A 26,840-nucleotide genomic window follows, 5' to 3' on the forward strand; every position below is an offset into this window, starting at 1 on the left:
CACGGTGCTCCCTTCCATGGGTCCTTCTGACCCATTCGGGAGTTCTGTGGTCTGGAAGATTCCAGAGCTGAGCTCCAGGTGAGGTTTTAAGAACCAAACCAGTTTCAAATGTCGTTCTTCCCTCAGATTGTTTTGTTCCAGTGACACCACCTGATTGAAGTAACACACCGAACCACCTTTGGATTTTAGAGAATCCCAGAATGGTTTGGGTTGGGAGGGACTTTAAAAAACATCCATTCCCATGCCCTGCCGTGGGCAGGGACAACTTCCACTACCTCAGGCTGCTCCAAGCCCCAGTGTCCATCCTGGCCTTGGACACCCCCAGGGATCCAGGGGCAGCCACAGCTGCTCTGGGCACCCTGTGCCAGGGCCTGCCCACCCTCCCAGGGAACAATTCCCAGTTCCCAATATCCCATCCATCCCTGCCCTCTGGCAGTGGAAGCCATTCCCTGTGTCCTGTTCCTCCATCCCTTGTCCCCAGTCCCTCTCCAGCTCTCTTGGAGCTCCTTTAGGCTCTGGAATTTAACTCAGAAATGCTGTTAATTTTGAAAAAAAAATTAAGTGTGGTGTTTAATGCGTTTTTTAATCATTTGGAATTCATTTTCATTGCATGGATACAAATATTGCAGCATTCAATCAAGCATTTCAGAAGCTCCATCATAAGTGATTTTGGATAGCCAAAAATTGCTTCTAGGGGATCTTTCTAAAACATCAGCCACTGCAATAGGAGCAGGATTTATTATTTTATTCAGCGCACACATGTTACCTTCCATCTCTCTGCAGATGATTTCACTCTCTGCTCTTTTCTCAGGGCTCTCTGAATCTCCCAACTTAATTATGACTATTATGAATAATTTAATCTCTACAAACATTGCTTTGTCTCTTCTGTCTCTTTCCCAGTTTCAGCTGCTGGTCCCTGTAAAGGCTGTGGGAGCACCTTGCTGTCACACTTTTGGGAGTCTGAAAATCCCACGTTTAATACAGGCTGTTTCCTATTGCTTAAATGCTCCCTAATCCATAACATTCCCTTTTCCTATTGTCCTATAACTTTAATTTTTCAATAGTGTCTCGCTGGGGTTTTCATAAGTAGCTTTTTGAGGTGGTTTCTTCCCCAGTTCTGGACTCTTTAGCCACAATTGAAGGATTTGGGTTGAGTTATTTTGCTTCCCATGCTGTGTCTGTTTATCTGAGTGAGGGCACTGCAGCATTCCAGCCACTTTGCTTCATGGGAAAGGAGACATTGGCTAATTCCATGATAATCCTTAGGACACTTGTTAAAGATAAGAACAAGTCTTCTGCTGTTACATAGTGAGATGTTTGAATGCGATAAAGGATTTTCAAACACATCATGGACAGGGCATTCCAAGTTTTCCCTGACTTCTAAAGTAAACAATATTTGGTTTTATTGACTTTGGTATATATATTTGCTTTCTCTTCCCTCATGAAGTTCTCTGGAAATGCCCAGTCTTTCCATACTTGGAATAAATATGGAGCAGATCTGTATTTGCAATTTTTACTTTCTAGCTTGTTTAAGGTGTTCTGTAGTTTTGTTTAAGCACTTCTTGGTTTGGATTTTGACTCATTTGCTTCCCATTATTTTGTTTTCCACTGAGCCTCCTCCTCCCTGCTTTCCTGTTCTCCCATTTTTTGGAAGGTTCTCTCAGATTCCTCAAGCAGACCACAGGCAGAGTCTGTTGCCTTTAATTTTCCCACCTTTGGGCTCTTCTTACATGAAATGATCCATCTTTTAAATCCTCCTGTGAACAGATGCAAATTTCTATGCCACCCTACTCATTTTAGAGAGCACTGGCTTTTTCCCTGTCCCAAAGAAGATTTTGTTCTTGGCAGGGAAGAGCTGAAGTGCTGTTTGTTTGCAGAATTGCCAGATGATTGACGGCACGCTCGGCCCTCGGAGTCCTCACGGTAAACACAGCTCTTGCAGTTGGAAAAATACATCAGAAATCCCAAAATAAAGCAGGGAATGTACAGTATTCCCAAGTTAGGAACAACACGTGTGGCTTTTGATGGCAGTTTGTTTGAGATGTAGTAGAAATGATATCTTTCAGATGCGTTCCAGGGAGAGCCAGAACATCTTTTTTTTCCTTTTCCTACTCATCCGGAAACACTTGGGAACGAGCAATTCCACCTCTTTGTCTTGTTGATGGCTGTTTTCTCCTGGTATAAGGAAATACTTTCCACTTGTGTTAGACCATTATCTCACACGGATGTGGAGCAGATTTCCATTTGCTGTTCTTGGCTGGGAAGGACATCATGAGAGAAATCTGCGGGAAGCTGGGGAAAGAAAAGGAGAAATTTGAAGTTCTTTAAGCTGCTCAGCTGTGTGTTCTGCTTTGCCTGAAAATTCCTCTTTTTTGGGAGTGTCTGAGGTCAGAATAACTGAGAAAGACACTGTGTCACTATGACACTGTGTCACTGATGGGGGTGCTGCTGTATTATTTCTTTTTATTTGGGGCTGGCAAATCCTCTTGGTGCTGGTTGGATGCTGAACCCCAGGATGCTGGGGTGCCTTTTGTAACTCTACTGGTGCTAAAGCCCTCTCCCAGAATAATTCCCAGCTCTTTCACCTGTGTTTCAGGAAGCCTTTGAAAAGGGACTTGTCAGGTCAGATTGTCTTTCTTTACTAAGTGGAAAACCCCTGGGATTTCTTGGTAAATTCCTTGTAGGATATCCTCCTGGTATAGGTATCCAGCGAACTCTGGCCTTGGCATAGTTCAAAAGCCATAAGTAAATATGTTCTTGGAATTGCATTTTAAAATTGGTTTTCGTCTTTAACTCATTTTGAAGTTAAAACCTAATTGTGAATATTAAATTCAGGTTAAAGAATCCAATATTCTTCTAGTTCTGCATTAAATGAGCTGCCAGAACTCAGCTGGTGGTGACAGGTTGAGAAGGAACATTTTCTGAGGTGGCATCACTAAACTGCAGACTCTAGCCTAAAACTGTATTTTAAACATTAATTTGCATAGAATGCAGGTCCTGCCTTTCAGAAAAAAAGTTAATTACCTCTCCCCCAGCTGGCCCTATCTACGATGAGACTGCAGTGGAAAAGCAGGATTCATGCTTTGGAAAAAGGGGTGTTTGCCAGATTCTCATCTGAATTGTAAAGAGCAGCTTTGGCTTTGAAATCAGCCGTGAGTTCACGGTGCCCTGCTATGGCTGAGTGAATGAAGGATGGATTTGGGCAGTGCTGTCTGTTTTTATGGCAATTTGTGTGACGTGGGCAAGTGCTGAACATAAAATCCAGTGGAAAATTCCCCCATGTGTTTTGTGTTGCTGGAGGTTCAGGTTGTGCTGGTCGATTTAGGAGGGGACATTGAAACACGTGTTGGCAGCAGTTAAAAAGGACAGTGTTTACTGCTCATCCCAACTGCTCTCATCCCCGGAAACATCAACTGTTTATGCTGCTCAAACCACTGGAACACTTCTGGAATAGAGGAGCCCTCGCAGCTGTCCCAAATCGGCATCTCAGTGAAGCACAAAGAAACTTCACCCTGTCCAAGGTGCCTTGGATATGATGTAGAAATCTGAGTGAATTCCAGCAAGGTCATGGCAGCCAAGAGCCCTTTCTCAACTTGTAGCTGTTTTGTGGGCCAGGGAACTCCTGAGGGGGGCAGTTGGCTGATTTAGTATGTTTTGGTCTTGTTTTGCTGCTCTGAACCAAGATCACTATGAAGAGAATGAAAATTATTGTAGCACCGTTGGATTGATTGTACGCTGTAGTTCCTGCCCTCAGAGTTGCTAAAAGTTTGTCTGGATTAGCTCAGGAGCAGTGCAACAGTCCAGTAGCATCCCTTGTTCCCAAAGGCCCATATGTGGAAGAACTTTGGGATTTTGAATGAAAAATGAAAAGGAAATAGACACACTCAGCATGTAAATACTTTACCCAACATGCATCTTCTCTGCAATCATTAAATACTTTGAAGAGATCCCTTCCAACCCAAATCTGTGGATGATTCCGTGATCCTGACAGTGAGGAATGGTCAACTCTGCTGTTAATTCCAGAATCTGATGGAAGCTGAATTGGTGCAATCCAATTGACCATCTTAGACCCTGCTGCCTGAAAGGTTTCATCCCTTCATTCCAGGGCTCCTGAAAGCAGCTGCTCTCCTGGAGCCCCTTTAGGCCCTGGAAAGGGCTCTGAGCTCTCCCTGAATCCTTCTCTTCTCCACGTGAACATCTCTAGCTCTCCCAGCCTGGCTCCAGCCTTCGGAGCATCTCCGTGGCCTCTTCCTATCATTTTTGAATAGCAGATCTCTGTGATTTTTTTTCAGTTTTGCTTTAAGTTTATGGATATTTTTAATGTGGTTCCAATGCAGAGGTGTGAAAAGCAAAGTAAATCACACTTATCCTAATAGAGGGTGGATTGTGACCAGGTGCTGGGAAAAAATTCTTCCCTGGGAGGGTGGGCAGGCTCTGGCACAGGGTGCCCAGAGATCCAGGCTGCTCCTGGATCCCTGGCAGTGTCCAAGGCCAGGCTGGATTTAAGTTTGGAGCAACCTGGGATAGTGGCAGGGGGTGGCTCTGGAATGGCTTTGAGTCCCTCCCAGCCCAAACCAGTCTGGGATTTTGTATCTTTCTTTGTCCTCTTTGTGTCCAGACTTGGCAATGTCTTTGTAGTATCTTTGGGTGAAATACCTGTTCTTGGCATGGTCCTGCTGATCCAGCCAGACAAAAGTTACGGAAGACTGGAGCTGGAAAAATGATCCCTTGTTCTGCGTGTTCAGGGTTCCATAATGATTCATCTTCTGGCTGTTTGCAGCTGAAGGAGCAGAGCAAGACCCAGCAGTTGCTGATGCTGAGAGTGGGGAGCTGCCAAGGCACAGGCAGTGAGTGGCATTCCCTGGATTCCCTGGCTGGAAGGCTTTCCTCAGCCTCCCTGCTGAAGAGAGAATAATTTTTGAGATGCTTGAAGGGCCTGTTCAGTGCATCTCTCCCAACTTCCTCTCAACCAGACCTGAGACTTCATGTATAACGTCACCTTCAGGTCTGTAGCTTCCAATTAAACCAGTGCTTGTGCTTCACAGAGATCCATATTCCTGATTTATTGCATAGGGTTTCCCCAGTAAAGGAGTCATGAAATAGTTAGAAATCTGGACAAGTTTAATTCTATGGAGCAGCTCTGGATTAACCTGGAACCTCTGTTAGTTGATGTCTTTGGATTGATTGGTAATGGCTCTGTCAGCAGACACACGGACCCATATATGAAGTCTCCGATTTACATCAGGATTGTGTAGGATATATCTGGGTTATGGACCAGTGGATCACTTCATTAACCCAGTCAAAAAAAATAAAAGTCAAAATCCTGGTCAGGAGGGAGCCAAACCCATCCCACCTGCAGGACAGCTTCCAGCCCTCTCCTGGGGAGTGGGACGTGGGCACAGACATCAGGTTACACCAAACCAGAGCGGGGTAAGTTGTGTGATGCTGAGAAAGAAGCCATGTGCAGCTGTAATTAACAGCCACTCAATGGAGTGATTTGCCCAGGCTGTGTAGGATACAAAGCAGGATGTGTGAACACCCAGCAAAGGAGCTTTGCAGGAAATGATCCGAGGTCGTGGGCAGAAGCTGTTGGAGCAGCTGTGAGCTTCTTTTTTTTTGGGAATGTTGAGAGTTCCCAAACCTTTCCCGGGCTGCACATACTCGCTGTTCTCATCACCTCTGGGAAAGTAAACCCCAGAGTTCCTGCTGCTCATCTGAAGCCCTACTTTGTTTTTTGAGCAAACACTGCACAGCCTTAAAAAGCCCAACAGAACAGGATGCTTTTTCTTTCCTGGTGAAAGCGAGTGTTAAAGACTGGATTACAAGATGGGAAATGGAGTTGTATTTTTATGTGGCTCTTTTGTAATTGCAGGATTATGTTTAACAAAGAACCTCTTCAGCTACACCAGTATTTCATTCCCTTTGGATGCTGGTGACCCCAGGGCTTTCCTTACCACTCTGAGATAGAGTTTTTCAGTCTATATTCAGGATGGCATTTCCTTTTTCTTCTTAGTATTTTGTTAACCTATTTTAGGAATGATTTCTCTGAATTTCTACCAAATATAGCAGCCATGACTCAGCCTCTGATCCTGGTTTTGGACTCAGAGATGCACTTGCTACTTTTGCATTCCCTCTGCCTCTTCAATTTCCCCCTCTAAGTTTCTGATCCAGTTCCCCTGCATTCCTCCAGGAGCCTGTTCAGTTTACATGGCTTTCTTATTGATCTCAGGATTCTCAAGATTGTCACAGTATGTTATAAATGGGCAGCAGAAGAACAATTCAGCACAGGGGATAGGACGAGGGTAGAATGGTTTTAAACTGAAGGAGAGTGAATTTAGATTAGATATTGGGAATGAATTCCTGTCTGTGAGGGTGGGCAGGCCCTGGCACAGGGTGCCCAGAGCAGCTGTGGCTGCCCCTGGATCCCTGGAAGTGTCCAAGGCCAGGCTGGACACTGGGGCTTGGAGCAACCTGGGATAGTGGGAGGTGTCCCTGCATTGGAAGCTTGTCGGTGAAGCCAGCACCGAATTCCAAGGTGGTTCAGGGGCTGATGAGGGTTTTTCTGAGTGCCCTCTTAATTGCTGGTAATTGGCAGCACGACCTGAGCCCTTCTGTCTCATGTTCAGTTCTCTGTTTCCCTGCTCTAATGTCTGCAGAAGATTTTCAGGATCAGATGGCAGCAGTGAATTGCAAATCAGGAGGATTAGCATTTGTATCAAATATGCTCCAGCAGAAGGAGATTACAAGTCCTGGGTCAGCGAGAGCTTAGGAGTGTGTAGCTATGGAGCTGCTGCTGTGGTGGGGATGGGAATTCTGCGCTGTTCCTTCTACAAGGCTGCCTTGGCAGATCACAGAATCATGGAATATCCTGAGCTGGAAAGACCCCACGAGCATCAAAATCCAACCCCTGGACCTGCACAGAACACCCCAACAGTCCCACCCTGTGCATCCCTGAGAGTGATGTCCAAACGCTCCTGGAGCTCTGGCAGCCTTGGGGCTGTGCTCATTCCCTGGAAGCCTGGGCAGTGTCCATCTGGGTGAAGAACCTTTTGCTAATAATAATATTTTGCTTCTGCCACGATGTTGTGTTCTCCTGTGAAAATGCAGAATAAAATCCAAAATGGTGTTCCTGTCCTTCAGGAACATCAGACCTCCCTTTCTCTTTCCAGCCCATGGACAGGTATTTTACATCAGATAAAAGACCAGGAGTGGTGCAGGCACACATTTCATGTTTTTAGAGCTGCTTTTAGTGTTGGCTGAGCTGAGCAAAGGAGGAATGTGAGAACATCCACATCAGGATCACCTCAGCTCATCCACACTGAGCTGGAAATACCTGCAGGCTCATGTTCATTTAAAAATTAAGAGTGGGAGCAGGGGAAACCTGGGCTTCCTCTGCCAAGGGCTTAAACACCCACGGAACACACAGATGAACTGCTGCCTGTGGCAAACAGGCTGCCTGAGGGGGGAATTAAAAGTGCCACCCTAAAACTCTTTGTAATTACATTTCCATAGCCCTCAGCCACACTGGGAGGACAAATCGGACACTGTTGTGCTGATACCGAAATCTAGGCACAACTGGGTTTTAATTTCCAGAGGAAACGGAGGGGTGTGAAGGTGCGTCTTCCTCTCCTTGTTTTGTCTATCTTCCATCTTCCTTTGGAATTGCATTAGGGGTGTTTTGCATATTGAGGGATGCTGGTAGGATAGCACAGCCCCAGTAATGCCAGTGAGGGACACCTGTACCCTGGGAAATTTGTGTGGAAATGTTTTATGGAGTGTCATTCACTGAGCTCTGATTCTAAAGACAGGCACCATTCTGTTTAAATTCACATAGGTAAAGAAATGAAAATATAAAATACATAGTACAAACGTGATTAAAGGCATATTATTAATTGAAAAGGAATAACCCAGATCATTTTATAGTTATTGAAAGAAATCAATTTGGGAAAAACATCTAGAGAAAGGGGGCCCCTTGGGGAAGTGTCTTGCTGTGTAACATTTGTTCTTTCTGAAGTGTGTATTCCCAGGCTCTCCAGATCGTAGAGGTCGTGGCTACTCTCACAATTTGCCCTCCTTTTCTTTCCCTCAAGGGCATTTTTTTCCCTCCTGTTGCCTGGCAATTCCTGTCAAGATTGCCCAGGCCCTGCCCTGTGCTTTCCCTGTGTTCCCTGTGCCGGTCACATTGTCCAGCATCTTAGGACTGCACTTCCAGAGGATGCACATCCAGTCTGGTTTCTCTCTTACCCACAGTGTGTGCTGCCTACTGGGCTGCTTATATATTGAATTCCTTCTAGATCCCCTGTTAGCTCTTCCTTGCTGTAGGAATCCTCTCTTAAAGCTGAATTAATCATTGAACAGAAACCAGGAACTCAGTTGCTGTTGTTTATTAAGGAAATAAACCCCAGTATTTCACAAAACATCTTCTGGGAGTACTGAGTTTATTTTCAAGGCATGGAAAAGAACTTGGGAATTCATTAAAAAATGGAGCGAATCTTACCAAAATTAGTCCCTACCAGACTGGGGGTTTATCACAGTTATTATCAATTTGGGCATTGTCAGAGGATAGAGAAATCTGGAGAAAGGAAATCTGTCTCTTGAGTAGGTGATGTGCACCTGTTGTATGATTGATAGAGTTCATTTAAGATGAAAATTGAATTGTTAGGGAGAAATGATGGCAGAAAAAAAGCCTTATTATGTACAGAGATGAGGCTTATCAGCATGAAAAGAAATGTGTCACAAATTGGTTGCAAATCAAAGGCCTGATTTTTTTTCTTCTTTTTCAAAAAGGCACAAATAAGGGTGTGCACTGTAAATCATGGAATTGCCATGTAATGTGTGCCAGGATCTTTTGTGCAAAATAAAAAGGCTTTTTCTCTCTCAAGTTTATAATATGAGGCCGTGAGGCTACAGACAATTCTGTGTGCTTAAACCAGGTGGGTTTATTCTGGCTACACCTGAGTGTGTTGTGAAATCAGCATTGAATTCTGAGAATAATTAAATTATCAGTCATAGGTTACAGTCGTGGAGTTGTTAAACTTGGAAACAGCCTCCAAGGACATCGAGTCCGAATGTTCCCCTGGCACTGCACCAAGAGTGCTGGAGAGGGACTTGGGACAAGGGATGGAGGGACAGGACACAAGGAATGGCTTCCCACTGCCAGAGGGCAGGGATGGATGGGATATTGGGAAGGAATTCCTAGCTGTGAGGGAGGGCAGACCCTGGAATGCCCAGAGCAGCTGTGGCTGCCCTTGGTTCCCTGGGGGTGTCCAAGGCCAGGTTGGACACCGGGGCTTGGAGCCATGGCAGGGGTGGCACTGGAGGATTTCCAAGGTTGCTCCCAACTAAACCCATTCCCTGATTTTGTGATTGTTGAACCTACACATGGATGCTGAGGCTCTGGTTGTTCAAGTGGCTTCTCAGCTCCTGGGATGGAGTGGAGACGAGTACAGATGTTCACGTGGCAAGGCCGATATGTGCTTGGCTGCTTCAGACTAAGCTTTTCCTTTTGAACATTTCTGAGAGACTTCCAGGACTTTTTAAACTGGGGTTTTTTTGTTGTTTTTTTTTTTTTTTTAATATATATTTTTTTTTTGCTGTCAGCACTCACTGGGTTTTTTTAAGGAAGAATGGAATGGCTGCTCTGCAATTTCTGCCATGGCATTCATCCCCCAAACTCGTCTTATCCCCCGATGGAAAACAAGGAAGCAAAGCTGAGTTTTCCAGCATCATAGGCTAGGGATTTAGTAGTTCTTTTTTTCGTGATATAAACTTCAAGCTGTAAGCTCCTTCAAACTTCTCTTCCCACTCTTTAGTTTGGGAAGGTATGTCCAGAAATCTGTGAGAATTGTTAATTGTTGACTTGCTGTGGCCTTTCAGCCCTTTCCCTTTGTGTTGCTGCAAAAGCATTCCTGGTTTTGGCCTCCTGGGTTGGGTGTATTCACTGGAAACCTGAACGAGTATTTAGGTGAATAAAAAGCACTGCAAAATCTTCTGTAATGGCAGGCTGAAAAATTCTTGGCTTTTCCAGTGTTTATGAAATATGAATGTGCTAATTGAGTGCATATTGCATGTGTTAGAGATCACGCCATACCTGCACTGATTGTTGGCTCCTGTCCCTTTTACAGTGTCTGCCACTAACCTCTGGTAATTCCTGTATGAAATGTTTGACTTGTGTCTGAGGCCTAGGACAGCTTTACAGACATCTGCAGCCTTCATTTGAAGATTTCTATCGTGATTGTCTGTGTAAGCTTGCTTTCTGTTGTGCTGGTTATGTATTGTTTTACTGCGTTATTTCTGCAGGATTAGGCTCAGAGTCTATGAAAGAAATGCCAAGCCGGACAGAATTCCAGTAGGATGTGAGCTGGGTAAATACTAGAGCAGTAGGGCATAGGTGCAGAATCATGGAATCCCAGACTGGCTTGCGTTGGGAGGGATCTTAAAGCTCGTTCAGTGCTTTCTACCACTGGTCCAGGTTGCTCCAAGCCCAGTCCAGCCTGGCCTGGAAGGATGTCAGTGTTCCTGACAGGGAGAAGGATGCTGAAAGATGGCTCTTCTGCCCAGGAGCATGGAGACCCTTGGATTTGGGATGTGGTGACCAGACAGTGACCCCCAACAACACTGCCTAACCTTTGGGGAAACAGTGCCAAGCTACTGTGGGCAAGGGGAGGGGACTGGGCTGTAGAACAGCTGGTCTCCCACTTCCATGTCAGTCTTTGAGAGCTGGACATGGTGAAGTGAGTCTTTGACATTTCAACCAACTATTTAATTTCATATTTTCACTTTGAACAATCTTTATTTTGAAGGCTTATAATAATAATTGCAACACCACTACCCTTGGTGTGCATCCCTGGGTTTTTTTAATGCCCGAGCTGTCCCATATTTCCTTAGGAAGTTAAACCCCTGCCTGAGCTCTGCCTATGATTGTTGCAAATTTCTTAATTTGGATTCTGTTTGTTCATCACTTGGCAGCTTTCCCCCAAAAAGTCAGCAACTTCTTTTGCTTATTTTTCAAGTGCTACCGAGTTGCCCCATATATTTTCTGGGTTTTGGTGGGGCACATCAAGCCCAACATAAATCTGGAGTCTGTTTTTCTCCTTCCATGTAGCTTGGTTTCCAAGTGGAGTGAGGGAATGCCACTGTCTGCCTGTCCTATGGGTGGGAAAGACTTTCAGGCTCCTGGGCTTGTTAACACAGAACCTCTTGCCAACACGAAATTACAAAAAGACGATGATAAACAAACTTCTTGCCAAAGCTCCCTTTCTGCTGACAGATTTTGCCTGGGCCCTCCTTCATCTTCCCTGGTACTGCTTTGTTTCAGAGGGAAGATTCCAAAATATTTAAGGAAGAAGGGACTATTAGGGAGGATTGGTCCCCTTTGTTTGCACTGTTCATCTTCCTGTTTCCCAGTCTCCAAACCCCATCTGGGTCCATCCATCAAGGTGAGCAGAGGAAGAGACGAGGACAGGGAGAGATTTTGCTGTGCTGCCTGATGGGAAAGTGGGACTGGAACCGCTCCTCAACCCTTGCCTTGGGTTTCCAGTCTTGACCAGACCAGAAATCCCAGAAGTGACCACAAAACAGAGCCTGGGTGAAAACTGTTAGAGAACAACAAGGAACAGCTGTGGCTGGAAGTGACAAATTGCAGCCAAAACCTGCAGCACAGTGGATTTGACCAGATAAAACCCAGGGAAGTCTGACCCATCTGTCATGTAAAGGATATCTCTGCCCTCATCTGATTTTAATTCCAGGAATACTGTTGTATTGCTGATGTGCCAACTTTGTATGGTGTGATCGGCTCCCAGACAAATTTAGATTTTTATCCTGTTGCAGTCCATGGGAAGGAGTGATGTTTTCAACATTCAGGATATGGCTGCAAAGGGATTCTCTCATTTTGGGGGGAGTAATTATAAAAATGGAGGGAGGGTAATTAGTGGTAGTGGCTGGAAATGTTGGAGCAAAACATAAATTAAAGCTTGTCTTTGAGGATAAAGTGATGGAGAATGGGTATTATACCTGAATCTTGGTCCTGCCAGTATTGTCTGGTTTACCTTAGAATCATGGAATCATCTAGGTTGGAAAAGTCCTCTGAGACTGTTGAGTCCAACTGTGAACCCAGACCAAGGCCATCACTGACCTCCGTGTTCCCTGAACCCTTCCAGGAATGGTTATTCCACCTATTCCAATGCTTCCAGTGAGCTCACCTTTGAACCCATTGCTCTCCTGCATTTTCTTTGCATGTAAAACAAAGCCAAAGAGGTGAGCAATTATTTCAGATTTTTAAAGAGCTTGGAAGAGGGGGAAGATTATGTTTATTAGTGTCAGAAATTGTCTTTTTATGGATATTACTTTTGTGTCTGGTTGTTCTGTTTGACTCCTGCAGTGCAGCTTCTCTTAGGAGAAGGAGCAGTGTTTGCTGGGAGAAAGGTCTAAAGCAGCTCAAGGAGGCTCAGATAAGAGAGATAATTTAAGAATATTTTGTTTTGTTTTTTGCAGTGCCTGGGTGGTGATGGGGAATAGATGCTTCTAGTCCAGGCTTTTCCTGGTGGCCAACCCAAATCTCCCAAGGCAGTGCTTGTGGAAATGAAGGAGCAGAGAGCAGTGTCTTCAAGCTGCATGTTCCAGGAAGCCTTTTCAGCAGAACATAATGAAGTAGGATAGGGAAGACAAAGGAATGGAGATAATCAGCTGGAGGAGGCCGTGGCTCAGTCGGAGAGTACTGAGTACAAGAGTACAGCAGGGTTCATCTCAGAAGGGAAAGTCAGCAAGGCCTCAAGTTAGAGAAATTAATAAGAATATATCAAGAAGTCGTTTGAGAGGTGCTGAGAATGGTTTGGGACTCACTGGGACAGATATGTTAGATCTTTTAAAAAATACATGTATTTATTGGTTACCTGCTGGTGAAACCCATCGGAGTTGCAGATAAAAAGCTGTGAATTTTCAGCAAGGAATTCATCTGCATTAAGACATTTTCTTCTCTGGAAACAAGTTAATATAACCCCAGCTGTACCAGAATCTTTTGGTTTTTCTCGTTCTGAAATTTCTTGTGGGGGAACTGGTTCAAGGCCGGGTTGAGCAGGGCTTGGAATAACCTGGTCTGGTGGAAGGTGTCCTTGCCCATGGCAGGGGGTGGACCTGGATGAGTTTTAAGGTCCTCCCAATGCAAACCAGTCTGTGAGTCTATGATTCAATAATTTCTCATTTTTTTAGGCTCAGAGGGGTGTTTGTGTAAGCTCTGCCTAATTCAAAAAGGCAAACACAGCGTGCAGATATTTTGCCACCCGTGTTCAGGTTTACCTGTGCAACAAGTGGTCCCATCTTTCTGGTCCTTTTCAGGGAGGACAGTTTCAATGTTTCAATATGCAGTTTATAATATTACATTGAATTAATTAACTGAATTATCAGGTTTTGATCCTCTGGCTTTTAAGCAGATTGTAAACTTCAGCAAATGAAAGGTCGAGATTTTTCCTGCCTCAGCATTTATTTTTTGGGCAGTCTGAGGTCAGCAAATTCCAAAGTCAAGAGCTGCTTTGTGCTTATAAATTATCCATTTCATTTTTCGTACAATGAAGACAAAAGGGCTTGTCACTGTTAGAGATGTCAGGCTTTTCTCGATTGGAAATATCCAGATGTATTTAGTTCTTCCTCTCAGAGGAAAGAGTAGGTGATGAGAATGTGGCTCTTTGGGGTTTTGTCTCCCAGGTCGCTGTCCTGTGTCTCCTCAGTGAAGATCTGAGTGCTCCTATCCCCATGTGGAGGTGGATCTGATGGAAGATGCTGTAGGACTATAGATTTTCGGGATCAGCTTTGTTTTCCCTTTGCTGGTTATTGAGACCAGAATGGCCAAATGCTGTAGTGAAATCCCCTGCTCCAAGGCATTTCCATGAGGTTTAGTTCTTTCCCTCCACTGGGGAAGTTGGCATCAGCTGGGAGAGCTGGGGCTGTTCACCTGGAGAGGAGAAGGCAACCTGAGATAGTGGGAGGTGTCCCTGAGCAATGGCAGGGGTTGGAGCTGGATGATCATTAAGGTCTTCCCCACCCAAAGCACTCTGGTTTTCCATGTTTCATCCTGACCTGTTCACATGATATAAAACCCTGTTACATCTCTATAACAGGTTCGATGAGGGATGTTCTCAACTAATTAATCAACTCTGAAGGTGCCGCTAATAAAAGAATAAATTAAAGAAGAAGCTGCTCAGTGTGGAAACGGATCTCCAAGCTTGTGCCCACCGTCCCAGACTATTTTGGGGAAAGGTGGGCTATACCCTTGTAACTTGCCTAAAGTAACCTTTAACAGATGAATTGGAAGGTAATTTAATTATTATTTGTCGGATCCCAAGTGAGGGTCAAGCTTCAAACGATTTAAGTGAAAAATTGTCAGAAAATTAGTGGAATTTGCATGGAGTGTAAGGTCAGGAGGCCTTTTCATGTTCAAGGAGACTTTGGCTGAATCTTATTAGCATGCAATTTGTATAAAATTCATTGAAAGAGGTGATGTGCAGGTCAAGGAAGAAAAGTATCTCTTTTCTTTGTTCATATTCTCTCATGTTGGTTTTGTGCCACCTGATGTGAAATAAATTACTTTTGGCACAGAGAGAAAATACCACCTTCTCTCCAGCGTGTGAGGAATGGGTCTCTTAAAAGGCATTGCATCCCAGTGCCACAAAAACAAGGCAGTGGGAGTTTAAAGGGAAAATCACCTTGACACAAGAAATGACTTGAAAGAAAATGGAAAAATGTCTGTTGTTCAGAACAGTGCCCATTTCCATTGTTTACTCTCTTCTTTTCAAGTTCAGAGCTACTATTTAATTTTCAGGGAGCCTGAAAGACTCACCTGTCCATGTCATTGTTTTAAAAACCCTGCAAAGTATATTTATTTCTCTCTTTGGAAAGATTTCATTCCTTTGTTCAGAAAAGATAATGATAATAGCTTTGTTAACTTCCTGGGTTTTCCACGCCTGCTTTATTCTTTTAGGTTTTATATTGGGTCAGAGGTTGGACTTGACGAGCTTGCAGATCTTTTCCAACCATAACGATGGGGGTTGCAAACCCCCCCTATGGAGATGGGGGGATCTGGGTGCTTCAGAAAGGCACAAAGTAAACCCGTGGTGGAGGAAAACAGTGGGATGGGATGTTCCTGGTGTCCTGTGTCTGTAGGAGTTTGGAGATGTGGTGATAGCCTGATTCCCAGGGGTGGGAGACATGTATCACGTTTTATCTTCTTTTTCTGCCAGAGTAATGCTCGAGAGACTGAATTTCTTGTTCAGACTCAGATGTTTATTAATTCTTATCTGTATTACAGTGAGTTCTACAACACTTCTAGCTAGCAAGCTAAAAATGGAGATGTATCTCACTTTCTACAAGGCCTTTTAAGGCCAAACTGTCCAGTTAAGAAAGGACACCTAAATTATTTTTACTTTTAACCCAGTAACCAATCACCCAAGACCCCGCAATGCAGATTTTTCTATCCAATTACAAAAGTACCACCTAAACCTATGAAGAAGGTGAAGAACAAAGACAAAACCTCTGCACTTAAATCTCCATCTTGCCTTATACCTATACTGTATTCTAAACCCTTAAATTCTAGGTTTTCCACCATGTGATATTACACACTGCTATTCAAACTACACATTTGTGATCCCAGTTCTATCATTCCATTTTGGAAGCCTTCTCCACAGCCTCAGGTCAAAAGCTGTGTTTTCTTGAGGGTCAGTGCCTGTCAGCACAGAAAGTCTAAAATTCTCAGTTTCCGGGGTTCCAACAGGGACACGCTCACAGAATCTCAGAATGGTTAAGGTTGGAAAAGCCCTCCAAGGTGGTGGAGTCCAACCATTCCCCAGTGCTGCCAGGGCCACTGTGATCCATTTCCCACCTCTCCTGTGGCTCTCTTTGCCCTTCATGTGGAGCAGTTCCCTCGTGTGATGGGAGCCTGTCCTGCACTTTCACAGGAGGATAAAACAGATGAACACGTAACCGGGTTACAGCCACCAAGTATCCCGAGACTGTTTGCTAGCAGCTTATTCCCATGGCATTCCTGCTGGAGTCACTCCTTGCTGGAGTCTCTCTGGGCAACTGAGCGTCACTGTCTCAAGGATTAGGAAGCACTGGAAGCTCCTGCAATAGAGCAGCACTGGTGTTTGTCTGTTTATAATTAATTTTTAGTAGTCTTTTTGTTGGGTATTCATGGCCACAAGCGAACTCTGCAGGTTCTGGCGATGCAGGAGGTTTAATTTTGCTAATCCTATTTTATTCCCATTTCAGTGTAGCTGTTTCAATGCCACAACATGGTGCCTGCAATGAATTTCAAATGTATTTTCAGATGGCATTGTCTTGCAGAATGGGAGAGAAAATCATCTCTCCCAAATGCCGTTTGCAGGGGCTCCTTCCTGCAGTCTGGAAATCCCACCCTGCATACAAAGCAGGGAGGAAGCACCAACCTCTTCCTCACAAGCTCTCAAGCCCCCACCACGATTACAATCTTTTTATCTGGGACAAAAAGCATTTTCTTTCATCCTTCTCAATAAGAGTGTTTTGCTTTTACTGTTTGGTACAACACCTAATGGAAACCACACATATGCGGTCTTTTTTTTTTTTTCTCCAAATTATGATTTTTTTTTTTCTACTCTTTACACACACAAGAGTACAAGTGAAATGATGCTGGCACTGAAAAAGCACTTTAGGAAAGTGGCCGTGATTCCAGCCCTGTCTGGGAGCAGGTCCAGCTGTCACTGGGAGGTTTTTGGGGAGGAACAACGGAAAGGTGAAGAGTTACCCTCACAAATTTTATTTCATAAAATCGCAGAATGATTTGGGTTGGAAGGGACCTTAAATCCCTTCCCAGCCATGGGCAGGGATGCCTTCCACTAGATCAGATGCTCCAAGCCCCATCCAACCTGGCCTTGGGGCAGTTCTGGGGATCCAGGGGCAGCCAAAGCTGCTCTGGACAGCCTGGTCTTACACTGATTTTCTTAAAGATCTTCTTAATTCTCTGCTGTGTGTTAGCAAAGCCACTGATGGAATTCCGGGTCTCCCTGTCTCTTCCCACTTGCTTCTAACCCTGATTTCCTTTGCTTTGAGAATGGCTCCTTCAGTGCTAACTTGGGGGTGGAGGGACAACTAATTAATTAAGCACTAATTGTTGTCAAGTCAATCGGTGCTAACATTTAATGTTTGACCTGTTTACTCTCCGGAGGTAAAGTGAAAGGAGTTAATGATCTAACAAATTGTGTCCCCATCATGAGGGACTTGCTTGGAGAGAATGGTGTTATTTATGAAGTGTAAAATAACACATTTTAACAAAACCCCCAGATTTTGAAGCAAGATGGGTTTGGTTCTGGTGTGAAATTACCACTAGATAGCTGTGGTAGCCTAATAAAGCTTAATGACTGATTTTCTCATTAATCAGAATTGAGAATGTGCTTCATTAAGATAATTAACTGAGCCAGTTGCTTAACTGACAGTTAGGAGACACAAATTCCCAAGTTACTTGCTTTCCTTTTAATAAAACCCACAAGAAGCTGACCGGGCTTCATCTCCTTTATTGGAGGGAGGAGCACGTGCGCTGTGGAAATCTCCTTGCTCGCTCAAGCTCAGTGACAGAGCCTCCCTGTGGGACACAGGTGGGATGAAGGGGTGGCCCTGCCCAGCCCCACACAGCATCCAAGCCTTGGACTCCAGGTTTTCACAGTCAGCTCACGCTGACAGCTCACCAAGACTCGCCCTTCTCCGTCTCGCAGGCGGCAAATGTTCTTTTATCTGCTGCTTTTGGAAAGGTCAGGTCTTGGGCAGGCTTGGTTTTATCACCCAAGAACTGCTCGCTCTTCCAAGGGGGAGAATTCCTTTTCCTGACTTTGTGGCTCCTCCTCTTTGTTCATCACCAGCTGGAAGTGGGGTCATGAGTGCTGAGCCCCCCTGGAGCAGGGATGTGGAAGATGAATCTGCTCCGGGTACATTTGTAGGCGGAATACGCAGCGCTGGAGAAGTTGTGGGAATTAAGGGAAAGATCCAAAACTTGAATTATTAAATATGCTATCTGGTTGTAATGTCTGGTTGTAAATCCCTTCCTTCACAGCTGTCTGTGTCTGGAATTCTAACAGGGTGATGCTATCAGGACTCTGCACAGACAGCAGAGCCAACGTAAGGCAACCGTCTCAACTCTGCTTTTCTTTTGTCCTCAGAGTTCCCGGTCTTCCACCATGAATCCTGTTTACAGCCCCGTCCAACCTGGGGCTCCCTACGGAAACCCGAAGAACATGGCCTATACAGGTAGGACAGGGCTCGTGCCTTTTCCTGTGTGTCTGTGTGTGGTGGTGGTTAATCCCTTAAGGAGGGAGAAAGATTTCCCCTCAGGGAGCCGGATGGGAACGTCACTCGCAGGAAAAACCCTTCAGCAAAGCCAGGATGGTGAGAAGAGTTGGAGCTGAATTCGTGCAAAGAGGATGCCCTGGAAATCCTAAGGAAAAGGATCCAGAGGGGTTTTCTTTAGGTTAACAGCCATGTAAGCAGGTGCTGAGACATTCAGTGGGAGGGCTCCCCTCTGGAGCTGCACTGAACCACTGGGATGCACGTGCTGGAATAATCCAGCTGTGGAAATGAGGATCCCACAGCCAAGAGCCCCTTGTTTGGAGAACAGCCAGTTGTTGTGATAAGTGGTGACTTAAGCTACATTATTGGCTGATTTGTTTTTTTTTTTTCTAATTTCAAGTAGTGCTTTTCTTGAGTTAATCTTATCTCTGCTGTCTGTTTGAAACCTTCCTTAGAACTGAGTTGTCTAAAAATGTCATCCTTAATACTTGAAAAAAGGATGGCCTTGAAATATGTTCACCATAATTATGTAACTAGTGGGGAACTAAAGTGTACTGATATGGAAAGAATTCAGCTGGGAGAGAAATGGTTCTTTGGACAAAGAAAATCCCAGTTCAGGTGTATCTGGTTTTCCCCGTGGATAACGTTCACCTTGACTTGCTCTGATCTTGTAACCCCGTTACAAAATCAGCCCTGGAAAACTCCTTTTTGCACCATTTTGGGGAATGTAATCAGCTATTGGGTGTCACGTTGTGTTAGGATTTCCTGCTTTCTATTTGCATTGCCAGTTGGATGCGTTGACTTTCACCCAACGTGCGGAATTATTTGGGAATGTGCTTTTGTGGAGGAGAGTGGTCACCAGCAAATTGGAATGAATGTCAAATAGCTCTCAGCTACTTTGTGCATGGAATATTCTGGTTGAGTTTGGCAGCTCTTCTAGCTGGTGGATCAGTGGGGTTGTGAGGAGCCCTGTCTGAGACTGTGGAGCAGAGAGTTCCTCAAAGGCGTTTTGCCTCATTTTTATTCATCCTTTCTTTTCCCCATTCCAATTTATGCAGCTGCTTTGTTGGAGATACTGTAGCTTGGGGGAACTTTGGTCTCACAGTCAAAGCACGAGAGGCTTGAAAAAAAACCCCACAATCTCTGTGAAAAAGTCTCTTCAAAAATCTCCCCATTGTGAGAGGACTGTGGACTCCAGCAGCGCTTGGGTGACAGAACGAGCTCATAAGTGCAGTTATTTTCCTACCCTGGAAATAACAGGAATTTTGTGGCTTTCCAGCACAAGAGGCTACTTCTCTCCCACTTTACTTTGATTTTTTTCTTTTTGCATGTGCTTGAAGCTCCACCATAATATCCATTCAATGTACATTTCTGTATCTGCTTTCATACAATCCTGAGTGTCTTAGAAGCTGCTTTCTGGCATTTGATAAGACAATTTAATCTAAATATTGAGGGGTAGATTGGTCAGAATTTGGACCTTGACCTTTCTAGGACAGTTTTAGAGGGGGAATTCTGCTTTAGCCGAAGGAATTAATGGAATTCCAGAATGGTTTGGGTGGGAAGGGACCTTAAAGCTCATCTGATTCCACCCTCTGCAATGGGCAGGGACACCTTCCATAGAGCAGGCTGCTCCAAGCCCCATCCAACCTGGACTTGAACACATGAATTCTGCAGGACTCCATTTGGAATTAGTCAAGTGCCACCATTAATGGGACGTTGTCTTCTAAAATAACCTGCTGCTTGATCACTATGAAGTTCCTACTGTGTCCTTAACTGTGTAAAATTTGACTTGGCCACCTCGTGCCAGCTCTGATCCATGCAGGGATCAGGAGGAGGTGGCCCCCAGAGACTGGTTTCATCCCAAGCCATCCCTCAGGCATTTGTCTTCCAAAATTTGTGGTAAATGTGCAGAAATCAGGGGTGGATCTTGGAGGAGTAAGTTGGAGGCAGATCAGGTTGGAAAAATTAAAACAAGGTCCTCAATTACATAATTAGTAAAACAAAGAAACAAATGTAGGACAGCACAGCAGGAATAGTCCTGCTGGGTTGTTCCATTGCCCAGGTGGAAGGTAAGGAGTCAGTGGGCTGAGCTCTTACAATAGAGTCCCAAAATAGAAGTCAAAAATAATTTAACAGAAGAGCTTTTTTTTCCTCTGGGCAAATAGTATTACAAACTCTTTTAAATCTGAATTTGTTTGAATATGTAATGAAAGACTCAAAGTTCTGTAGCGGATGAGGAGGAGAAAATTTAAATTATATCTTCTGTCGAGAAAAGACAGGCAGCTCCTGAGGGTGGTCTGAGCAGCTACAAAAAGAGCTGTGGAATAAAACTCAGGTGGGATAGAGGCAGAAAGAAAGCAAGGATAATAATCAGGATACTGGCAGGTTGAATTCTGTGCTTTTGTGAGGGATTTTTTGTGCTAAACATGAATGCTTTATACTACTTAACATTTTGTTTATTATTCTTATTTATATGATAGCTTTATGCTGAAATAATGAGTTTTAATCTGATTTTCTTCTCATTCTGACTTCTGTGTTGTTTTCTGGCAGTGTGGGAAAGAGGTCCATTGCAAGATAAATAATCCAGTTTTTTCTGCCAGATTGGCTGTTAGGGAAAATTGGAAATCCTTGACTTAGGGAGAATGGGAAATCCTTGGCACATACTCAAGTGCTTGATGAACCATCCGTTTATTCAGATTCTTGTTTTTTTCCATTTTGGTCTTCCTTAATGGAAGTGTGAAGGACAGTTATTTCCTAAATAATTTTTCAAGTGTGGTCTGGATTAGCGGGATTTTGATGGGAAATAATAATTAGGTTTAAAAAGGAAGTTTTAAAACGAGATAAAATCAGAATTATTCAACTCACAGGAGAAATGTTTATGAAAACAATCCTTGTGTTTGAACTAAGGGATTTATTAAGCCCTGGTGGCTTCTGCCGTGTCTCATTTTTGGGCTCCTTAGAACTCCCAGATCTGTTGAATTGCACCCTCCTTCCTGTTTTCCACTGAGGTGGAAGAGGAGGAGAATAACTTCTGCTGGCAGTGTTTCTGCTGCTGGATGAGCAGCTGCTGAGCTGAGGGAAGGTGACACAGGGAGAATATTCTGGCTTTAGACAGAGCTACATCTGCCCAATGCCAGCTTTGTGCTCCAAGCCCTGGCTCCTCGTGCCCGGCTGGTGACGACTTCCACTCCGCTAATTCCACAGATTTTGGAACATCAGCAGCAGCGTTTCAGTGTTGTTTACTATTTAATTAAACCAGACTGTAATTAAGTTGGATCTTCACGTAAGCTGTTGTTCTAATTGAGGCTAATTTTAAAATGTATTTAAGGCCTCCAATTTGCTTTTTTGTTCGTGGTAGAATTCACTTTACCTGCCCCGGATGGGAGCTGCTGGAGCACCTGGTTTTCCTTTGGCATTCCTTCCCATTTCCTTGCACCCACTGCAGGAAGGCACCAGTGCTGCAGTAAATAGATGAGCCCACTGGTGTGGAATCAGGGGTGAAGAATCAGTCTCTCCTGGAGCTTGTTTGACTTCAAGCGTGAAACTCTGAAGTGTTTGTGATAGCTCACCCCGTTCTCCCTCAGCCTACCAGGAGCTGATTAATATGCTGATAAGATGCTGTGATTCATGAACCTCCACCAGGCTGACTCTGTGTTCGGCAGAGTTATTCCTAAATAATAAATGGTAATAAAATCCGAGAGCCCGGAGATGCGGAGCCGGTTGGGAAATCTCTGAGGAGTTTGTGTCACGGCATTTCTCAGGTCGCGCTGCAGTGGCAGTGCCTGCTCGGGAGGGATGCTCACAGAATCCTGGAATGATTTCTGGAAGAGATCTGGAAAAATGTCTCATTACAGTCCAGAGCCTTGGGCAGGGACACCTCCCACTGTCCCAGGCTGCTCCAAGCCCCGGTGTCCAGTCTGGCCCTGGACACTGCCGGGTACCCAGGGGCAACCACAGCTGCTCTGGGCACCCTGTGCCAGGACTTTTCCATCCTCACAGGGAACAATTCCTCCCCAGTATCCCATCCATCCCTGCCCTCTGACAGTGGGAAGCCATTCCCTGTGTCCTGTCCCTCCGTCCCTTGTCCCCAGTCCCTCTCCAGCTCTCCTGGAACCCCTTCGGGCCCTGGAAGGGACTCTGAGCTCTCCCTGGAGCCTTCTCCTCTCCAGGTGAGCACCCCCAGCTCTCCCAGCCTGGCTCCAGAGCAAAGAGGCTTTCTCTGTATGGGAACCCCTTCATGCTCCTGAAGAGCAAGACACATCCCTGAGCTGGGCTGTTTGCAGCACTCTCGAGTTACAAGTTCCCTAGTTTTGTCATTTTTTTTCATGCCCAAGGTGAAACCACAACATTTGTTTGGACATAATGATGAACAGAGGGAATGTGTACCCTCCAGCCACTGGTTTTGTTGGCAGGACAGGAGGTGAAGGATTCTCATGTGTGTGTTCCTGTCCTAATCCCTGTCATTTGTATTCATTGTTGAGCCTCAGACACAACTGCACATGTGAGGAGTGACCTCATTTACTCCTGACTGTTCCTTTAATTTATTGTGATGTTGAAACACAGTGGCCTTCGATGTTGATCGGAAGGGTGTTCCGATAGGATTTCTGCTGTCGGCTTTTAATCCTCCTTTGCATACTCTCTGTGGGACAAAGATAATTGTAGGCGTGGCTTCAGCCTTCCTTATTAACTTAGAATTATAGTTTGGCTGTATTATTCTCTGGAAATGCCGGGCCTTTGATCAGCTCTTTGGCCAGACAAACAAAATTCTTTCACAACTACTCTGTGAAAGGGGATGCATTTTATATTTTTTCTCTTTCTTTTTGGCATTCCTCAGCATTTTCATGGGGAGCACTGAGGAACACGGGCAAATGGCAGGGTTGAGGTGCTTTCTCCTTACTTCTCCTTCTGCTCTAAGATGTGCATGCATGTCAGCCCCTTCCATTGATTGGGAAATGCCACTCCTGGATTTAATTAGGCGATCCATCGCTTACCGGGTCTGTAAAACAGGAATTCTAAACCGTGTTCAGGGTGTTGAATTGATTTCAGGGTGATTAAAAATGTATGAAGTGGATACAGTGAATATTTTTCCTCTGGCGTTTCTTCATGTTTATTAATTGGTGTGTATAGAGCAGACAGGAAAATCCTACTTGACTGGGAGAAGAATGAGCTGTGACTTGTGTAGGCTCTCATTGTTTTTATGTTTAAATGTGTGATTTTCGTACAGGAGTATTTCCAAACATCTTGGTGAATTCCTCAGTGCTGGAAGCTGCTGAGTTTCAGCACCGAGATCAACGATGGATAAATCCCCATCTTCCTAAAGAATTAACTTGGGGTTGTAAGACTTTCCTGGGGTTGTAAAAAGCATAAAACTACTGAGGGAAGGAGGAAGGAGTAGTTTTTCCTTTGGAAGAAGGAAGCAGAGGGGGTGGGGTCAGATTAGGGATGTTTGTGAGTGGCAGATGTTGCTCAGGGTGATGGTGGAATTCCATCCCTGGAATTGTTCCAAAGCCACGTGGATGTGGCACTTGGGGACATGGGTCAGCGGTGGCTTTGGCAGTGCTGGGAAACAATTGGACTCGATGGTCTAGGAGGGCTTTTCCATGCTTAATGACTCTGTGGTTCTAAAATAATTCATGACATCCACTCAGCTCATTCAGAGATTGATCCAACTGATGCCAGACTTCCAAGGAGTTCATAGGAACTTTGGGAAACATCCCTCACCCCTTGTTTTGTAACTGTTTGGAGAAGGTTTTACAGGCTTTTGAGTCCCCCTGTGTTATGAAGAAACAGAATAGTCTCAGATCTTAAAAGAGAACAAAACTCAAAACCTATGTTCTGTTTTCCCAAATGACCTCACTGTGGGCCTTCTCCTCCTCCAGGCTCGGGTGAGTCCATGCAACTGGTTTATTTCTGCCTCATTTCTTAGCTGCAATATTGATTCTGGCTTTCCTCGTGGTGGAAAAGAAAGAAGAGGATTAAATGGCCACACTTGAAGAGGGCTGGGGAAAAATTGTGAGGCAGAGAAACAAAAAAGCATAGGTGGGAAAAAAAAAAAAAAAGATGGCCTTGGAAACATGTATTGAAGAGAAAAGTGCTCCATTTGAAGAAAATAAAAGGTGAACAGAGAATTTTCTTCTGTCTCAATTGCTTTTATAGAGTACAGGCACATCTTGTGAAGTTTTTCACTCACTTGAGAAAAAGAGAAACTTTATTTTTAAGCATGAGCCCTCTCAAATTTTTCTTTCTTAAACTGTGTATGGACCAAATCTAACCAGTGCTTTTGGCTTTTAAGTACACATTCAGTATTACAATTGACAGCTGAAGGGGTTTTTTGCTCTCTACTTTCTTAGCCTGTATATATCTGAGAATGAAACTGGGTTTTGGCGGCTTATTAATTTCTAGTGCGTTTCTGAGCCATCTCCTTTTTCTTTGTTTTAGCCATGATCAATTATTTTCCATTTAAAACTTCTTTTTCTGCATGTTCCCTTCATGTTTTCCTAAGTTCCTATTACTCTGCTCCTGAGTAAGGAGCCCGTGTGTAGGAAGTCAAAATCACATTGGCCATTTCAGCATCACAGAACCACTGAAGTTGGAAAAGAGCTTTAATGTGATCCAAGTCCAGATGTTCCCAGCACTGCCAAAGCCACCACTCCACCATGTTCCCAAGTGCCATGTCCACATGGCTTTGAAATCCCCATTCCAAGGGATGGGGAATTTGGGAACCTCTGCTACAGGCTCCACGGAGCTGGAGTGTGACCTTGTCATTCTTGTCAAGTTGGAGATGGGGGTTCATAAACCAGGATGGAAACATCTCCTGGCCCTGGTACCCCACATTTCAGGGAATCTCTCATCCAGACTTAAAATCTCACCCAGTCTACAAGAAAGGCCTTTTCCAGCATATTTCTTTCTGCCACTTGCAGTTCAAATTCATATGCTGGCTTGTTTTTTTTCCATGCATGTTTGCACCTCACACATTCAATACCTCTTAAATCCCCAGGTGCTTCAATTAAATGATTGCAAATAAGCTCCAAGGCTGCCTCGTGAGCTGTTGAAAGCCCTTAATATTTTCTGCCTTTCCTTCCCCCCATACCATTTTTTTCATCTTGCACAGCAAATAAATGGTCAGATCCTTGTTGCGTTTTTTTCCAGGCTGAAGGTAATAAATTAAAATTTAGTGGCTTGACTTCTGCAAAAATGTTTTTAGATTAAATATTGAGTTTTTCTTCCCTCCTGGTGCACAATTATTTCTCACACTGGGTGCAGTCAATGTGATCCAGCACAGAGGTTTGTACAGACAGAAACGTGAGCTGGCCCAGGCTTGGAAAAGACTTTCATAAAGCTTCAGAAATAATTCCAGATCTGTTAATTACTGGGTCTGTTTTCCTACTGTGCTTTATACCTAATACCTTATTTCTAATTTAATGGGGATCAGCATTCCCGAAACGGAGCGGTTGAGTTTATTAATCACAGAATCCCAGAGTGGTTTGGGTTGAGGAGGGACCTTAAAGATCATCCAGTCGCAGATCTGTTTTGCTGTTCTTTTTCATTAGACTTAGCCTGGTGTGAAGCCAAAATCAGGTGTTGCTTATATGCAAATGCATTCATATACTTATTTTAAAGTGTGTGTGGCTGCCCTTCCCTCTCCCTGCTCTTGCTGGCACTCGGCCTCGTTTCATCTGATGCAGTACTGGGCTAGAATTTTAATGTCTCTGCGGCCAGCGATGATTTATTAGATCCCAAAGCCCTGGCTCTGAGTGCAGGAAGAAAATATTGCAGCAGTGAGCTGCCTTGGCACTGCTCGAATAAATGAGTCCTGAAAGACTCTTTAGTGTTGCAGCCTTTTTTTTTCCCTTCTCCTCCCCTCGCTCCCACTGCTCCTTCCCCAGCCTGACCTCTGGATTTCTGCTGATGGTGAGAAGTGCTCCTTTCCTCACAGGATTTGCCATCTCCGGGTCTTTTTACAGTAATGTATTTGTCAACAGGACCTTTGAATTCCCAGAACGAGCTGCTATCCTTCCTCTGGGAAATAATCAGCTTCTGTGGCAGGGTGCAAGGCTTGGGCTCCTGGTGATGAACTGGTGGTACATAGGGAAGATCATGGAATTCCAGGATGGTTCTGGTTAGAAGGGACCTTAAAGGTTCCACCCTCTGCCATGGCAGGGACACCTTCCACTATCCCAGGTTGCTCCAAGCCCCATCCAGCCTGGCTTCGGACACTGCCAGGGATCCAGGGGCTCTGGGCAACCTGTGCCAGATTCTCACAGGAGGAATTCCTTCCCAGTGTCCCATCTAATCCTGCCCTCTGGCAGTGGGAAGCCATTCCCTGTGTCCTGTCCCTCCATCCCTTGTCCCCAGTCCCTCTCCAGCTCTCCTGGAGCCCCTTTAGGCACTGGAAGGGGCTCTGAGCTCTCCTTGGAGCCTTCTCCTCTCCAGGTGAGCATCCCCCAGCTCTCCCAGCCTGGCTCCAGCCCTGGAACAGCTCCAGGGATCTCCTCTGGAACTTCTCCAGCAGAGCCTTTTCTTGCCTGTTCCGAGGTCCA

At 44.7% G+C, this 26,840-nt stretch overlaps 1 protein-coding gene across 1 annotated transcript in view; it reads left to right on the forward strand.

Annotated features, from left to right (window-relative positions):
• The window catches only part of FAM168A (family with sequence similarity 168 member A), an 87,023-nt gene that overhangs the window by 9,470 nt on the left and 50,713 nt on the right, over window positions 1-26,840 (forward strand). Inside the window, exon 2 of the mRNA XM_062511143.1 lies at window positions 18,174-18,261. Coding sequence (XP_062367127.1) covers window positions 18,192-18,261 — 70 coding nt within the window. The 5' untranslated portion in view covers window positions 18,174-18,191. The remainder of the gene's footprint in view (window positions 1-18,173; window positions 18,262-26,840) is intronic.

This window comes from Cinclus cinclus, chromosome 2 (genome assembly GCF_963662255.1).
Source record: "Cinclus cinclus chromosome 2, bCinCin1.1, whole genome shotgun sequence".
In the NCBI taxonomy this organism is placed as follows: Eukaryota; Metazoa; Chordata; class Aves; order Passeriformes; family Cinclidae; genus Cinclus; species Cinclus cinclus.